At 44.9% G+C, this 18,745-nt stretch overlaps 1 protein-coding gene across 13 annotated transcripts in view; it reads left to right on the top strand.

Moving 5' to 3' along the window:
• The window catches only part of Nek11 (NIMA-related kinase 11), a 259,233-nt gene that overhangs the window by 207,744 nt on the left and 32,744 nt on the right, over nt 1-18,745 (top strand). For all 13 annotated transcript variants that reach the window (NM_001413824.1, XM_017595687.3, XM_039081562.2 and 10 more), the window contains one exon: nt 3,324-3,420. In NM_001413824.1, the coding sequence (NP_001400753.1) occupies nt 3,324-3,420 (97 nt within the window). The remainder of the gene's footprint in view (nt 1-3,323; nt 3,421-18,745) is intronic.

The following is an 18,745-nucleotide window of genomic DNA, read 5'->3' as shown; positions in this document are numbered from 1 at the left end:
TAAGTCCTACACCTATTCTCGGACTTGAGGGAAAGCGCTCAGCTAATGCAGTCACTTAAACATAAAATTAGGAAGCCGGGGATCATCGGGGAGGTAGCCTGAGGCGAAGTAGCCGGTGAGTGGAGATAGAACAGCAGCCACAGCCCCCCATCCCCCCGTGTGTGGGCGTTTTTTTTTTTGCCCAGACCCTCACTGTGCTGTTCTGAATTCCCCATGTCCAACAGCATCAAACCTATCGTACTCAAACCTTGTACTTCAGGGAAATGATGGAGGCAAAACCAAAACAAAGATCAGTCTGGAAGGGTGTGATTCCTGTGCAGTGCTGAGAGGTCCGTGGGAGCAGGGACAGGTGAGAGCTACCCTAAGAGGTTCTTGACATTGCAACTGCCCCTGACACTTGCGTAGGCCTCCACACGCACTATTTTCTACTGGTGTGAAACTGCTCTTGGAATCTGTTAGGAGAAAATTAATTTAACAGCATAGAAATCATAGTTTCTTCCATTTTTTAAAAACACTTTAAGAAAGAACTTCAGGATTAGGGGTCATTTGTGTGTGTATATGCGTGTGCATGCGCATGTGTGCGTGTGCACATGTGTGTTATGTAGCTCCATGGAACCACAGGTTTAGGTGGGAGCCACATTAAAAAGGTTTAATGACCTTTTCTCTTTGGGTGTATGTTTTGAGTGTAAGAAATGATGGGGCCTTGAAGCGTTTCAGAGTCTTAAAAGCATTGCTTGGGTGCTGTCTCTCCTCAGGTCACCTTTCTAGGAAGATAAGTCTGCCACCACCTACTCCAACCCAGCCCTGTGGTCACTGTCACCATCTTCAGAGGGCTTGGGTATGGGCAGGGCAGAGTCAAGGACTAGAGCGACTCCCAGACCTTTCTGAATGTCACTAACTCCTGAGAAAAGGGGACATTAACTATTTAGTTTTAAAAGAGTAAAATTTAATAGGAAAATGAATAAGCCAGGCACTACAATTGGCCCAGAGAGTGCTACAGAAGGAAGAAAATGGCTCAGGCTTGCTTTTTGACTGAGTCTTGTGTTCCCAGTCACACTAGACCTACGCCGCTTAGCTGGGTCTGAAAACCTTGCTATTCACTGCGCTCTCCTGACCAGCAGATACTTACTAGAACTGTGAAACCCCCGACCCCTTCCAGACTTCTTCCAGATTTCTTCTAAATCTGTATCCTCAACAGGAGCTCTGGGCAAGCCTCATCAAATTAGCATTTGGGATTCAGTGGCTCCTTAGAAGGTAGCTAGATTGTTTCCATCATGATTGTTAAATGTGTCATCCTTCTGTTTGACATAAAGCCACCACTGTTGCCATCCGGGGACAGGATGGAGAGGCTGAAGGAGCTTCTCAGTGAGAAACATGGGGAAAGATTTACTTACAGAGCTCCAAGCTTCGCCAAGCTTGCAGCCTGAGGTCATTTTGTCCCTTTCTCTACCTCTGGACTTAAGGACTAATATCTTTCCCAGCAATGCTGAGATTGGTCAGCTTGAAATAACCCTTAGCACTCCTGGAAATTGCTTTGACCTTTAACTCCATAAGCCTCCAGGCCTTGCCAGGCCTCTCCCAGAGAGGAGAAAGCAGCTTACCTCTCTCTCTTGGCAGAACTGATATTTTAATCTCACCTGGACCATACTTGTGATACACTTGGTGACTTTTCAGATTCAGGCAAGACATACACTTTTGTGATGTGCATCCCACCCGCAAGCCTTCATCTTTCTTATTCCAAGCTTTGCCTAGAGGCCTGCATCTGTCTGTTCAGGGCTAGTGGGAAATGAGAACTGACAGGAAGCTGCTGGGGCAGAGGAATAAGAGAGGGGCGACAATCAGTTGGCCACTGTGTCTATAACATAAAGCCACGCGTTCACATGGTCACGTGGCCAGGTCCTGGGAGGACAGAAAGAATTTCACTAATTCAGATGTGCCCTCTTCAAAAGTTCATGCCCGGAGATCCAATAATTCCGTATCCAGGGATCTACCCTGAGGAAAGAGCAGGGCCTCAAAAAGTTATGCAAGATAAATGTCATCTCAAGAAAAATCTATAAAAACAAGAAGCTCCGAGCAGAGCCCATGCCCTCAGGGTCTACCCAGAAGGAGGATATATATGGAAAGAAACTAGCATCTGCGTTTGATTTCTTTTTACATTTTAAAATATGAAGGAAATAGTTTGACTACTTACTATATAAAGTAGCAATTGGTCCTTGCTTCCTTGAGCGGCCCCTGAGTCAGGTCACTGTACGGAATTCTCTGAGGAAAGAGCAGGAATTTCACAGCGCGGCTCTTACACAGATGTAACTGGTACCTGAGGATGGGCACCGCACAGCTTTACCAGTGGGTGACAGCATCATGGCGATCTTCCCGATGAGACAGTCTCTCCCCCAGCTCCATGAAGGGAAGGGAGCGGGGCCGACTATGGAGCCCCACTCTGTGGATGCACAGAGCCCTCGCCAGTGACCCTGGTTGAGCTTCTTAACTTTTATTTATTTCATTGTTTATTTATTTATTTTATGTGTCTGGGCACTTTGCCTGCATGGATGTTTGTGCACCACTTTCACGCCTGCGTGCCCACAGAAGCCAGAAGAGGGTGCTTGATCCCCTGGAACTGGAGTTACACACAGTTGTGAGTCGCTATGTGGGTGCTGGGAATTGAGCTTAGTCCTCTGTAAGAGCAGCTAGTGGTCTTAACCACTAAGCCATCTCTCCAGTCCCTGTGTTCAGGGTCTCTCAATTCTAAAGTATTCTGCAGGGCCTCTGGGGTCTCTCAGGAAAGAGTGTCCCAGCAGAGTCCATGCTAGCTCGGCTTTCCTCAATAGCTCACCTTCGTGCCAGCTCTGACCTTCTCCATGCTGTTGGACTCCCCCATCACCTCAGCTTTTCTTCACAAAGAGCTAATGGCCAAGTGTGTGGATAGGATGCAGGGAGAGGTGCTCCTCTCAGTAGACATCCCTGTTAGTTAAACGGTTATCACACCTATTAAGAGAAACTGGCCCAAAGCTCCCCAGAATTTTGGCTCTACTGATCAATGCAGTCTTCTAATGTAAAAACTCACCTTTAAAACACCAAGACTGGTTGCAAACAGTCTTTCCTGAGAGAGGGTTCGTTGTTGAAATTGTTGTGCATCTCAAAACCATAAAAAACTCGTGTTATTTGGAATAAATCTTGTTAATGCTCGTGTGATAATTGAATTCATCTCTAATTAATGCAGCATTGCCTGTGGCAAGGGTGGGTTAGCTTTTCTTCTCTGATTGCCCTTGAATGTCACCTTGGGTGGTAGCAGTGCTGATGAGGTCAATGCATTGGTTGTTTTTCAGACACAAAGACCAACACCAGTGCAGTGGCAGATGTGTCTCCTGGACCAACTGTTTTCAACAGTGCAATGGCTAGGACCAAGGTGAAGCGCATGAAGGAGTAAGTAACAAGCTCCCGCCTCCAGAGTGGCGCTAGAGCACTAACCAACCCTTCGGTCCAGTCACGTGATCTCATCTTGGTTCCCTCAGGCGCCATGACTAAGTGCCTGATAATTGGGTAACTTGTAAACGGTAAAAAGCCATTTCTCAGAACTGTGGGGATTGGGAAGACAAAGATCATGGTGACAGAAGTTCCTTGTCTGATGATAACTGGATATCTCTACTTCCAAGATGGTACCTTGTCACTTCATTCTCTCATGCTGATTGGCAGAAAGGCAGAGGCGCCATGCAGAGCGCCCTTTGTAAAGCCCTTAGTCTCACTTACCAGGGGGACGCTCTAAGGCGCTATCCCCTCAAGCTGTGGCACTGTGAAATTAGAGGTGCTAAGTGCTTGTCGAGCGGTGGCCAAAAGGCCTATGGGAGATTTTCCCAAAGGAAGGAATGCCAAAGAAGACTGGGTAACTTGCCCCAAGTAAATCCCAAACCCAAGAAGACCAAAAAGTAAATTATTCACGGTGTGTGTGTGTGTGTGTGTGTGTGTGTGTGTGTGTGTGTGTGTGTGTGTGTGTGTTCCTCAAGCCCCATCTACTATAATTTTTTGAGGTAGGTATCTCACTGGCCTGCAGCTCACTGTTTGGGCTAAGCTGCTTAGACAATGAGTCCCAGAATCCCCCTGTCTTCACCTCCCCAGTACTGGGTTCTAATGTCCTCATGCTGGAAAGGTAATCTGCTCACTAACTGAATTATTTTCCCAGTTCCATAAAAGTAAATCTCAAGGCTTAAGAATAATCTATAGCACCATATTCCATCTTTAAGAGCAAGCCTTGTGCTCCTCTCGGTAGCTGGGGTCTCATTTCTATCCTTCCCAGACTGGCTTCACGTGCTGGTAACTCTACATGGGTGGCCTTAGTTCCACAGTTCTACTAGACACTGCTTTATCAGGAGCCATCTGTAGTAACCCTACCCCTGAGACAATTCTCTGCCTGGATTTCTAGGCTCTCCAGTACAAACTGAATCTAGGTGGGGTATCTATGTCTCCTCTCCATAGATCTAATACTCTGTGTACCTGAAGAGTTAGCATTGCACAGACCATGCCAGAGCAGTGGTCCTAGCTGCCCTAGGTCCACTTGAGCCAAGAAACATTGTGTCCAAATGCATGAATCAGAAACTTGAATTAGTACTAGGCAGTAAGCCTGAAGTTGCACGAGATCTGGGCTTCTCCTACAAAACTGTTATCCCACAAGGCCTTGGTACTCTGTGATGGGGACATGCCTTGAAGGAGCTCTATGATTTCGTGGGGAATCATTCTTCCATTGTTGTGGTGAGTAATACTCAGCTTCATTGTATTCAAACAAACCCTACCAAACCCTTGTTTGAATATACAATTGGTATTCTCTCCCAAACACGCTTTTGTGTGGTTTACACAATCACACTGAGAAATGTCCTTTTAAACTCACATGTCTCTTCTCACACTTTCCTATAAGCAGTCCTGAGGAAGCTTGCTTCAGTCTGTGCACTCTGTTTAGGGTTTTCTTCTTCCAAATATGTTTGTTCATCATCCGCCAAATTTCTTTCTTCTAACGAACTTGAATATGGACAGAACTCAGCCAAGTGTTTCTCCACTTCATGGCAAGGATAGCTTTTCCTCCAGTTCCTGATACCAGCTTCCTTCTGGGCTGGCATCAGAACAGCTCTCATTAGTCTTGTTCGTGACCCCTTACACAAGCTCTGAGCAGCCGAGGCTCTCTCCAGCTCTCTGCTTCCTGTCCTACATCAGAATAGCACTTTACAGTCTAGCTTCTACCTGTTGTCCTGTCCCAAAGCCACATCTACATGTTTAGGTATTTGCTACGTGACACTTCTAGGAAACAAATTTTATCTTAGAACTTTTGTGTTTCTATAGAAAAATACCTGAAACTGGGTAATTTGTAAACGTATCAACTTATTATAAAGGGGTGGAAATCTGAGACACTAGCATGTTTAGTGTCTGGTGAGGGGTCAGCTTCTGCTTCCTAGATGACACTTCAAGTGTAGTGAACTCACGTGGCAGACAGGATAGAATGGGGAGGAGGTAGGGTTCAACCATTTTATCAACTTGATAAACCTCTTCACGACAGTCAGATTTCTATAACCTGATCAGGTCCCAAATGACTCCAGTTCTTCAAATGGTGGCACTGGAAATAATTTTCACTGTGTATTTTGGGGGAACACAGTGCTCAAACAGACGATATTTCAAAGGCCTCCACAGCAAATCTCTATGTAGTGCTTGATAGGGCATAGGATGCTCATCAGAAAAGGCCCAGGTATCCATCCTAAGGGCCTGGGACAGATTCTGTAGCGAGGAAGAAATGCTTCACCTCCTGGTCTTGCTGTTTCCATACATCCATGTCTGTGGGTCAGAGCCCATGGGATAGGTAGGAACGGTTTTAGGCTTTGTAAGCCTACCGTTTCTGTTACAATCACTCAGCTCTGGTGTTGCAACACAAAAGCACCCATGGGCAGTGTGTTAATAATCATACATGGCCATAATTTCAAACAACATCATTTTGAGGCTGAAATGTTAATTTTGTATAATTTTCAGGCAGGCCTCTCAGAGATGATTATTTTATTTCTTTTTTCTTGTCACGGTGTTGATGATTGATTCCAGGGCCTGAGCATGTTAAGGCCAGTGAGTTTATTTTTTTCAACCACTAAATTCCAAAGGCGATTCCTAACTGACAGAATGCACAAAGGTGAGAGGGTGCAGACTTTGCCTGTGGACCGTGTTTTACTGGCTCATACTATGGATACTCCAACTCAGAAGCTTCGCTATCAGCTAAATGAATAGTTAGAGAGGGTGAGGGAGAATCATGTCCCATTTGGATTGCTTATGAATTGTCCTTGCAATATGATGTATTATCCAGGCCATTGTTTGAAAGAAAACAATCACTGAAAATTATCACCAAACAGAACAGTGTGAGCATGCGTAGATGCTCATGGCGAGTTCTGCCTATCACAGGATACAGGATAACACAGTTGCCATGACAACAAGTGAGTCCCAGGAGCTGGAAGTGGGGGACTTGGGGCTCATTTTCACGTCTTCCTACTTCCCTCTCTCCTGATGAAGAAGTAACAGGAAGAGTAATAATCTCTCAGCTGATGATCTTTAAAGAAAGAACAGTGGCTGACTTAATTTACTCCTGAACATTACTGTGGCCATGAGGCTTTTTGGTTTCTATTTAAGACTTCATTACTTTTGCAGTGTGCACAACATCCTATTACCTTGAACAGAATAAAATGCTTTAAATAATTGAAATCAAAGAGGCTTTGCCAAATTGAGCTGACCAAAGTCCATTCCAGTTATTGTTACTGGAGGTTGTTTTCTTCTTTATTTTTTGTTTACCGTGTATTTTGATTATATTCTTTTCAGATCCTTCCCACCTACCCACTCACCCAACTTCAAGTGTTCTCTCTCTCTCTCTCTCTCTCTCTCTCTCTCTCTCTCTCTCTCATTGTTGTTGTTGAGACAGGGCCTCATTTAATATCCCAGGTTGGTCTGAAACTCACCATCCCCTGCCTCCATCTCCTTAGTGATGAGATTATAGACATAGACCACAATACTGGTTCCAGGTCAAATTTTTAAGAGTCAACTTCCTGGTCTGCACAGTGGTAGCATTATTTCTACAGCTGAACCCTTGGGTAACTCAGGATGGAGATTAATGTGCAGAAGGGTTTGGAGGCTGTGCTCTTGAGATTGACACGTGTACTTTAAAAGAAGAAGGAACCATGCTTTCTGTGGAGAACTATATACACATACATATACATACATACATACATACATACATACATACATACATACATACACACACATCACACATACACACGTGTGTGTATGTGTGTGTGTGTGTGCGCGCGCATGTGAGCATGGGTCCACAGGTGCCACCTTTTGCATGTGGAGGTCAGGGGACAAGTTTCAGAACTCAATCCCTGTCTTCCACATTGTTGAGGTAGGGGCTTTGTTTCTGCCAAGCTTTGTACTCAAGGCAAGCTGGCCTGATGGCTTCCAGATGATTCTCCTATCTCTGCATCCTACTTCTCTATAGGGTCCTGGGGTTATCCATCTCTCTATAGGGTCCTGGGGTTATCCATCTCTCTATAGGGTCCTGGGGTTATCCATCTCTCTATAGGGTCCTGGGGTTATCCATCTCTCTATAGGGTCCTGGGGTTATCCATCTCTCTATAGGGTCCTGGGGTTATCCATCTCTCTATAGGGTCCTGGGGTTATCCATCTCTCTATAGGGTCCTGGGGTTATCCATCTCTCTATAGGGTCCTGGGGTTATCCATCTCTCTATAGGGTTTTGGAGTTATCTATCTCTCTATAGGGTCCTGGGTTTAGCCATCTCTCTATAGGGTCCTGGGGTTAGCCATCTCTCTATAGGGTCCTGGGGTTAGCCATCTCTCTATAGGGTCCCAGAGTTATCTATCTCTCTATAGGGTTCTGGGGTTACAGTGTGCCACCACATCCAGCTTTATTCCTGGTTCTGAGGGGTCAAACAGCAAGTGCTTTTATCCCCCGAGCTGGTGTCTTCCCAGCTCATGGTTTACTGTTGATCTGGACCCAGGCCAGGATCGCACATGGCATCCAGCTGCTGTGACTGACAGTTATGATGGAGCTGTTCTTCAGTCATTCTTTGTCCTCACGACCCTGCTATTTTTAAAATATATGACAGTTTTGTAAGATGTCCCTCATTTATCCTGTGTCTCCTTATTATTTGACCTAGGCTAGACATTTTGGTGGCATCCTACGTCCTCAATTCTGTGTGCCTATGTGAAATGTAAGCTTTTTAATTCTGGAAATTTGAAAACTATATAAAAAAAATCCAGTATAAATAATCCCTTCACCAAGACTCATCACCTCAGTAATCATCAGGTCTTGGCCAATTTTGGTTTTTCTGCATTTCATCAATTCTTCATTGTTGCATTAAAGGTTTATTGTAACTTCTATTTATTTATTACAAATTTTATCCATTCACATTTTCAGTAAATTTATACAAACTAGCATGACCCTAAACATTTTCTCTTTCATACCCATTAAACACCTCAAAATCTAGATGTTCAAAACTCGACTGCCTTTCCCTGCCACTGTCCAAGGCAAGATCTAGGCTCACACTTAGACAACATGCTCCCCTCTTGGTCATCTTGATCATTGGGGCTTCTAAAGGCCTGTGGTGATGTCATCTTCTCCCACTGTGAGAATACAAAGCTCTCTGAGGAAGGCGTGGAGCAGAACACACAGGGTGACACTGTCACCCTGCAACTTCTCTCAGCAGTGGGATCCTGGGGCTGAGTGAGTCAGCACTGAATCAGCGCTAGCACAGTAGTCCAGGGAGGGTGAGGGGACTTGTGGGATGGATTTCTAATCCTGCTTACCTCTTGTCCTAGTTAGGTTTGTTGTCTATTTGAGTCCCAGTTGAGGATGGATGAACCAGATTTGCCTGCAGGGCACTGCCTTGATTGCTATTTGATGTAGAAGTGCCCATCCCGCTGTGGGTGCCACCATTCCTAGAGCCAGGGGTGTCTAAGAAAGTCAGCTAAGCAGGAGCTGAGTGTACAAACCAAGCGACAAGCAGCACTGTCCATGGTTTCTATTTCAAGTTCAAGTTCAAGCTCAAGTGAGCTCCTGTCCTGACTTTCTCTGTAATGGAATAGGAACTAGATGTTTGAGCCAAATAAACCCTTTACTCTCTTAAGTTGACTTAGATCAGAGTGTTGAATCACAGCAGCAGAAATCAAACTATAATAGCAATGACTAGTTCGTGTCCTTGGAAAAGTTGCACTTCTTTGACTTCTCACCTGCAGAGTACCGTTTCTCTATATTCTAGTATTTTTTTTGTATATATTGTATTTAAGGTGCCTGGAAATAAGATAGAAATGGCACTAAACATTGTCTATTGCCATGCTCAGATCAGCTCCAGGGATGGACCTGGCTGGAACATTAAAGGGATGAAGAAAAGACAGACACACAGACACACAGACACACAGACACACAGGCACACAAGCACAAAAATTCTGGGATCTGGTTGTCCAGGCTCTCTGATGGAGAAACCACAATGCTTAGCTACCCAGCATGTTTATTGTATAGATCTGAACAGATTATTGCATGTAGCTGTACGTGGAGGCTTGGGTATTACACTCAGACTTAAAAAAAAAAGAGGAGGCAGTGCTTATGGTGTACAGCTGGATCAAGAAGATGGGTTAGCTAACGTAGGTAGCAGTTGCAGTAGGGAGCAGTCTTCAGATCACAGATATCCTGGAGGAGAAAGCTATAATGGACATTTTCTAGACACACTGTGAACACCCATCCTGGACCTCCAAGGGGGGCTTTGCTATTTCATGATCCTCACGCTGAGACTAAAGCTTTGCCATTAATCCTCTGGTCTGAAGATAGGGTCCTGGGCACACGACTGTGCCCTATCAACAGCACTCATTCTCAGGACGGTATTCACCCTGGCTTTCTCCACTCCCGTGGTTTATGGCATTTCACAAACTCTTAGAATGAACTCCTGATACATGTGCATTTGCTTCCCATTGGAAAACCTCAAGCTAAGGACATGAAATGTCGTCAGGGTTTAATCTGTTGAGAGATGTTTTTAACCTGAGAGTATCTGTTGGTGAAGAAGCCATTCGTAGAGGCACATATAGCTTTGTTATTTTTTAGCCTAAAAAGGCATCATCAATGCTAGTTCTGTTATATATACATGCACACATGTATGTATGTATGTATGTATGTATGTATGTATGTATGCATGCATGCATGTATGTATAAAATCAGGAAGTCACTGACCATATAACCCAACCATTTTTCATCCTCCAACACCTCACTTCCTGCCATGATCACTTCTTACTCCTATAGGAGAGACCACCCAAAAATTAGTGTTCTGTGTTAGGGATGGATTCTGTGTTGGTTGTTAGATTTCCACATTTGGTAACTGGTACCCACAAAGACATTGGAATGTTGGAGGAACAACAGGAAATCAGTATGGGGGTCATTTTGCTGGACAAGCAATCCCTCTGCTACTTATGGATCGTTGGATGCATCCATGGATGGTCAGATGGATGGGTGGTGGGGTCCTCTGTGGTTTCAGAGGCCTCCTGAGATCTCTATCCTAGGGGCAGGTTTCTAAGTGTTTGTGGAGAAGACCCTGTCATTACCATAAGCTACTTTCAGTCCATGCCTGGGTCTAGGTTACACTTGGACATGAGGAAGTATACCCTACGGCTTGACAGCTAGTCAGTGATCATCTCTCATGAAAGTGGCACAGTCACCAAGAGATGGTTCCTTTGACTCATAGAGGCTAAGGCAAGAAGACGGGCCCATTCCTCCTGAATAGACAGTTCCCAGAGACTCAGCTTTCCACATCTAGTGGTCTCATTAGTGCCTCAGACCTTATAACAGCATCACCTGGAAGCTTGTGACAAATTCAGGCCACCTGGAATTGCCACTCTTGACTCAGAACTTGCCGTGTATTAAACTGGAGAATCATGCCATATCAAAGTTGGAGAAGCATTGATGTGAGACCTTCACCCTGAGGAGGTGATGCTACCAATGACAAGTCATAATAAAAGTCAAATGACACATAAAATATATCCATTGTAATATATTTGTTATGGTACTCAAAATTTAGGACTTAACATATACTTGTTTTACATTTATTCTAATAAGGAAAATGTATAATTGATATACAGTGAAACCTACAGCCCCTTTAACATATGGTTCTGAGGTTTGGCAACAGCATCACTTTTATTTATGTGAAGTATGAAATCTCATTGCCATTCACACCTCTAAGTACATAGTTCTATCAGTTTTGACAGCACAATCAAAATTAAGAAACAATTCAGCCTTCTCCTAAATTCTCGAATGGTGCCTCCGTGCAGTTACTTCCTTCCATCATACCTTGTCCCTGGTAGTCTCCCTCTGTCTTTTTTCTGTATCTGTATTTCATTTTCTATAATGTCATATACCTAGAGTTACCATTACCTCATAGACAATCCACATAGGACTGTAGATGTGGACCTTGGTGAAGAATTTGGCTATGTTAGATCCTGTGTTTCTGAATTCCTTTTTCACCTCCCCCTTTGAATAATCATAAGGAGAGGCATATTTTGAGTTAGTCCCTGGCATCTTGAGAGCATTTGTGACTAAAGTGTCTAGTCCTGAGAGTGTTCTGTTGAAGGGACTTGGCACCTAGAGAATTCTGAGGCTAAACTTCTGGTTTCACTGCTAGAGATTTGTCAGGTTCTTATGCTTGTTGAGAGAAATATCTTAATTAGGGTTTCATTGCTGTGAAGAGACACCAGGACCATGGCAACTCTTAGAAAGGAAAATATTTCATTGGGGCTGGCTTACAGTTTCAGAGGTTTAGTCCATTATCATCATGGCAAGAAGCATGGTGGTGTGCAGGCAGGCATGGTCTGGAAAAGGAGCTGAGGAACCTACATCTTGATTCGCAGACAGCAGGAGACTTGTGAGTCACACTGGACAGAGCTTGAGCATAAAGAAGACTTCAAAGCCCACTCCCACAGTGACACCCTTCCTCCAACAAGGCCACGCCTCCCAATGGTGCTACTTCCTATGGGCCAGACATTTGAGCACATGAGTCTGTGGGCGCCATTCCTAGTCACATCACCACAAGAGATCTTAGTGCCTAGGCACGATAGAAGTAGCCTCCACTTTCATAACCAAGTGAGACTTCTAGGGATTAGATCCGCCCTACTAAGACTCAACCTGATAATGGGAATTCATGGAGAAGACCTGAGGATCTGAGCTGGACAGAGACAGACCACATTGTTTTTCGAGACAAGGTCTCTCACCAAACCTGGAGCTCACCAGTATGGCTAGACTGGATGGCCAGCAAGCTCTAGGGATCATTTTGTCTTTGACTCACCCAACACTGGGTTTGCACGTAGCTGGGGATTGGAGTCCAGTTCTTCATGCTTGCAGAGCAAGCGCTTCCTTGCTTGAGCCGTCGTCACCCCAGCCCCTCATGTGTAGTCTCTGTTAAAGATGAGAGGCTGCTTGGTGCTCTGGTGTGTTGAAAGGATGCAAGCTCAGTTGGTACAGTGTGTGCACTTTCCAGTGCTCCATGCTAGTTCCTCTCCCTCTTGTGTGTCATCACCAGATGGCAGTAGGTCTCATGTCTGCTGAGGGCTGTGTGGGGGCACGTGTGAGAGAAGAAGGGAGAGGTAGGAAGAGACTATGAATAAATTTCTGGCAGTTTCATTGTTGAACATTGCAGCCATTTGAGATTTCTTACCAAGGTCAGAAAACAGCTTTGGCAGAGAGGGCTAAAGTCAACTCTTTAGAGGCTGCAGAAGGCAGAAGAAGGTTCCACAAGCAACACTGAGGTCAAACGCGGTAATTGGCTCAGTGTTCAGCAGCTGACTTGCATGTTGTTAAAATTGTTCCTTCACTTTCAATCACAAAAGGCCTTAACAGGAGAAGGTTACATTGTAGGTGAGTAGCCCATGGCCTTTGCTGTCCTTCTCAGTAGCATGATACATAGCTCATGGCATAGGGAAAATGGCTTATAAGAATCATGGCTGAGCAGTACACTTATTAAGAAGATGCTTTCCCCAAGAAGGACATGAGGTTTGTATTAGTGTCATTTCGGGTTGTGAGCCACACTAAAGCTGTCACAGGAATGGCGTGTGAAGGAGGGCTTGTTCTGGACACTTTCCTCTGTGCATGGAGTGCACTAAACCAGATACCTGCTATTGCATGCCACTCTGTGCATATGAAGAGGGCAGGCCACCTTGTTTTAACAATAACCAGGTGGTATTTGCAAAGGATCTAAAACTTTCCCACTGTCTGACATCTGGAGAGTGGCCAGGCTACACATCAAGATGTCTGAGAGTCTGAGAATCTGGTTAAATCTGGTTAAAACCCAGTGCTGGTAAGCGTGCCCCAGGAGAGATGGGAGCAGGGCTGGGCGGCACAGAAGTCCAGGTCCTTCAGGAGTTCCAGGGAAGCGTGTTGTTTCCACAGGGATTTTATATACCTGGAAGCACCTGCTAGAGCCTGCTCACTCTAACCGGGATGTCATTAGCACATGGCAGCCCCACTTAAACCAAGGCAAGCGGAATGGCACTGTGAAGCAGGCAGCCAGGACTGGATTTTCTGCTCTCAAATTCCATCCCTGGCTACATGATTCTCTGTGTCAGTATATATTTTGATAACATCTCATTTGTTCAAGCAGTTTCTCTCTCTCTCTCTCTCTCTCTCTCTCTCTCTCTCTCTCTCTGTGGTGTGTATGTGTGTGGTGTGTGTGTGTGTGTGGTATGTAGTGTGTGTGTGTGGTATGTAGTGTGTATGTGGTGTGTGTGTGTGGTATGTTGTGTGTGTGTGGTATGTGTGTGTGTATGTGGTGTGTGTGGTATATGTTGTGTGTGTGTGGTATATGTTGTGTGTGTGTGGTGTGTGTGGTGTGTGTGGTGTGTTTGTGGTGTGTGGTGTGGTGTGTGTGGTGTGTGTGTGTTGTGTGTGTGTAGTATGTGTGTGTGGTGGGTGTGTATGTATGTGTGTGTGTGTGGTGTGTGTGTATGTGGTCTGTGTGGTGTGTGGTGTGTATGTGTGTGTGTGTGGTGTGTGTGTGGTGTGTGGTGTGGTGTGTGTGTGTGTAAAGAACTTAGTATTTCAGCATTTCCAGTGCCTTGTGAGTAAAGCCGATTCTGTTAAAATTGCCCTTCAGTTGAGAAACAGATGGAGCTGTGATTCTTTTCATTGAGTTTTCAAATCTGATTTGAAAGATGGTAGATAGACCTCAGCATTCCAGTTCTTTAATAAGAGGCAGGTGTCATAGAGAAAGTCTGAAGGGAGACAACTGATTACAACTAGCACCTCAATATTGACACACAAAGCTTATACATAAGGCTTGGTAACCTACAAACCAGGGCTCCTTGTTCAAAGACAGGCAGTGTTGAAATGTGTATGTGTGGCTTAAGAGACCCTTCCAAGAGCCTCTCAGACCTCCTTGTCCATTATATTAAGTACCGGGATTGATTAACTAATATTTTCTAGAGTTTGTGGAGTGTGAGGCAGTGTGTTATAGAAATACCACAGACAACTTAAACAATTGAAAGTGTGGTTCAAAAAGCTGGAAGACAATGGGGCTGGAGAGGTAGCCAACTTGGTAAAGAATCCATGGCTTGTTTTTTTGTTAGTTTTATTTTGTTTTAAAAGGTGAGCATGGTGGCGTATTGTTGTAATCCCAGTGCTGGAGAAGTAGACATGGGAGGATCCTCAGGCCGTTGGCCAACAAGCCTAGCCAACCTGATAAGTTACAGGACTGTGAGAGAGGTAATCTTTGACAAAAAAATGAATGGCACTTGAGAGATGGCAGATGGCAGCCAAGGACCGACCACACTAGTGTGAAAACACACACACACACACACAGAGAGAGAGAGAGAGAGAGAGAGAGAGAGAGAGAGAGAGAGAGAGAGGGAGGGAGGGAGGGAGAGAGAGAGAGAGAGAGAGAGAGAGAGAGAGAGCAGAAATGGGTGTCATATGTCTGTGAGTGGTTGCTGGTATCCCTGAAGTTCAGAGCAGAGGCCCATCTCTTCCAAAGGGATGGGCACATCCATGCCCCACTGCCTGACATACCTGCTGTGCCTATTTCCCCCATTCAGGAAAGGCAGCCTTTCCTAAGAAGGCAAGGTTTTGCATTTACAGCTGGTCCCTACCATTCCATGTGTGGGCAACTTCAGTTCGCCCCTCAGTCCATGCCTGTGGTCATTCAAAGCTTAGATTGACTCCTCGTGTTATGAAGACCTCATCCTCTGTCTTCTGTCTGCTTAACTCCCATTCTGTAGCATGTTGATTTAGTGTGAAAATCTAACCTCTGTATCAATTTTCCCCACTACAGTTCAGCCAAATCTTTGTGAGGCCAGTTATCTCTTCAGAAGACTGGAAGCTACTGACAATGACCTTGTGTCCCAAGGACGTAAGCAAGTTCAGACTGATCCCTATGGCCCAATGGATAGTTTTCTAGCTCTGCAGTAGGCAGGAGTAGGGAATGCATGGGCTGAGATCGCTCACATAAAGAGCCATTTCTGGGAGGGATGTTTCTCTGGATTTACTCGTAGGTGCAGGGGAGGAAGCAGGAATGGGCAGGGGCATAGTGGGCTGTGGTTTAATCTCAGGAAGGTCTGGTCCCAGCATAAAAGCCTTGGATGTCTCAAGAAGCAAGGTGGTCTGTCTCTGCCCAGCTCAGACCCTTAGGTCTTCTTCATGGCTTCCCCTTATCAGGTTGAGTCTTGGTAGGGTACATCTGAATCTGGGATGGGCTTGCATTTACCACACATTGACACTGCAGCTGAATTTAGAGCATGGTAGGCACTAGTCACTGACAGAAGCATACAGGTTGGGAATGAGTGCAAACCAAGGTCTTGGACTGAGCTGAAGACAATTTCCCAAGAGTCTGAAGGCTTGTGCTGCCAGCCAGTTCTCGCTTTGAGCTGCTTGAAACAAGATTTCTCCATTCTGGAGAATGCTCTTCACCTGGGTTCCTGGAACATTTCTTCTATAGACACACCCCTGCATTCTCCACACCTGCATTCTCCATACCATCTCACAGATGTCTCTAGGTGCGTTTTGTTCTAGATAAATGTACGCATGCAGATTCATCAACTGAAGCCTAACGGCTTGACCACAGAATTTTGTTTGTGTCTGAGTGCCAAGAGGCCTCCCAGGAACAGCTGGGAAAAGAATGTGGGTGTCAGGGTCATAGCAGCATTGCAGCCTGGTTCTTCCCCCTGTGGGTGTAGACAGATTTCTGAGCTTCTAGGTGCCTTGGATTCTCCCTCTTTGAGAAGGAGGAACACTTAGCATCTAAGTGTTAAATTGTATGCTGTGTAATACAAAGAGAGAACCTAGTAAATTCCCTGGAGTCGGACCCCCTTCTCTCACCTGTTGCCTGACCTTTCCAATTACCATTCATCAACCCCTAGGTTTATAAGTTGATCCGTAACTGACTATAAAAATACTCCTTTCATTGATTTTTTAAAAATAACTATTTAAGTTTGAAATTAAATAGAAAATCCTCAAGAAAGCCATCTAGTTGTGGTCAACTTCAAGATAGAGGTACAGAGATGGAGCCTATTTGTTTAATAGACAGAGACTGTCTGCCATCCAATTGTCCCCTAACATGTTTTTATTTAAACTCATGTATTTTTTCTTATTATTGTCACAGCTGGGAGCAATAGGTACCACTTTGAGATGGCTAATCTTAATTATGATAAAGTTGAATAAACTGATACAGCTGTTCCAGTATTATTTGGAATACTTATATCGGTTTGGTGATGAAAGCCCTGAACCAGTCCCCACATGAGGTGATCGAAGCCTCATGTTTATGGATGTATTCCGTGAGTTTTGACTAACAGTTTCTAATTTGCCATCCTGTGCTTCTAGTTCATGGGACCTTGGGGAAGAGACTGACAGCTTCTCCCAATCAGTAATGTATGTAAATATTGACAAAAGTAACCCCCACGTCTACATTGTTTTGGATTGTTTGTAATATGAGGTAGATTCAGGGCATCGGAGCTGTCCTTCCCCAAGTCCCTGAGGGTGTGACATTCTGAAGCACTCTCATCCAGAACGAATAATAAATACAACTTAGAATAATTGGAAGGATATTAGGGTCCTGTTGTTCCCAAGTCTGCATGGAAGCATTGGATGTTGTCTTGCTGGGAAGATGAGATCTCGTAGGAACAGGCACACTCTTTCACAGGGCCAGGAATTCAACAGACACAGAGATCCTTGCCACTGGGACCTATTAGGATTTAAATCTTGGCTTACACACAGATAGACCGAGCCAACATGGTTCCATGTGAGAGGTTTAACGAGAGAAGAGTAGTGGAGAGGAAAGAGGCTGGCCATGGGCATGTGGAGGGGAGGGGAGGATAGAGAGAAGGGACAGGGAAGGGGGCAAGAGCAGAGAAGCAAAAAAAGCAAGAGAGGGAGGAGGGGACAAGCAGCTCCCTTTGTAGTCAGGCACAGCTGGCTGTTGCCAGGCAACTGTGGGGCGAACCATACCTGGCTGTTCCCAGGTAGCTGTGGGGGTGGAGCTTAGACAGAATACCAGCATTCCCCCTGTTTTGGTTTAACTAAAAAAGAAAAATTAGAGGTGATGGTGGAGCAGGAATACGGTCATTGTGACCTCTGACTACTTCCTGCTTGCTTTGGGGGTATGTGTCTCTAGAGAACCTAGAAAAATGGGTTTGGGGATGTTTGTACAGTCTTAGAGTTGGCTTTTTCCTTGTTGTCCAGGATCTGTGGAACCGTCCGAGGATAGGTCAGAAAGAACAGGTCTAATAGAAACATCTGTGTCTGTGAGAGGAGATTGGTACATCTGGAGGTCACTTCTCTAGAGCTGTCCTGGATGTAGTAAGCGCCTGAACTTGACAAGATGCTCGCGCGCGCGCGCACACGCACACACACACGCACACACACACACACACACACACACACTACCTTTAGGATAGGTAGTAAGTGGGAACTTCGGGCAGGTGTACTTATCTGGGTGGAGTCTATTTGGTCCATGAGAGGTAGGTCTGAGTGGGTTTCCTGTAGCTTATAAGTTTACAAAAGAGATAACAACATGGGCTAACAACCTGAATATTCTTTAAGATAAGCTTTTTGTGGAGCAGAAGGAATAAGAATTTGTGATTACAGTTGGGTCCTATAGTGGGAAGTTCATTAGTTGCAAATTTGTAAGAACTCGAATAGGACAGTGGTGTAGCAGGAAGAGGAAATATGAAGCATTTAGTCAATGAAGACCGAGTTCAGGTGAGCAAGTAACAGATTACATCTGTGAAAGCTTCATCTGAACTAGTTGCTAGAAACTGAGTTCAGAGGTCTGTTTCTTAGTTAAGTTACAGTTACCTTAGCTGTCAGTGTAGTCAGAATCTGGGGAAGAATAAACCATAATCTACCATTCGTGTATTATTAAAAATGACAGAGTCCATCAGTCAACCGTTCCCCGTGGTCTCTGTGGTCTTCATGGCAACCTGGGCAGAGTCAGTCTGGCTTTTGGGTCCAGAAGACGCAGAGCTTTTTTCTGTGGAATGGATACGTGTGGCATGAGAAATGACTTACCTTGATTTAGATAAATCATCTGACTCTGAGGGTATCCAGTTTTGTCCACTGTGTTTCTCCGTGATTGTCATAGCATAATCCATGCAGACTGTTGAAGCTGTGTTCACATCTTCTGAGACCTTGTGGGGCAAACTGTTAAAGACTTTGGGAAATTCTGTCTGTCATAAACTTAAACATATTAATAATCACCGGACT

The sequence above is a fragment of the Rattus norvegicus genome, chromosome 8, assembly GCF_036323735.1.
Source record: "Rattus norvegicus strain BN/NHsdMcwi chromosome 8, GRCr8, whole genome shotgun sequence".
In the NCBI taxonomy this organism is placed as follows: Eukaryota; Metazoa; Chordata; class Mammalia; order Rodentia; family Muridae; genus Rattus; species Rattus norvegicus.
The sequence above is the reverse complement of the archived record's forward strand: the minus strand, read 5'-3'. Positions and strand labels throughout refer to the sequence as shown.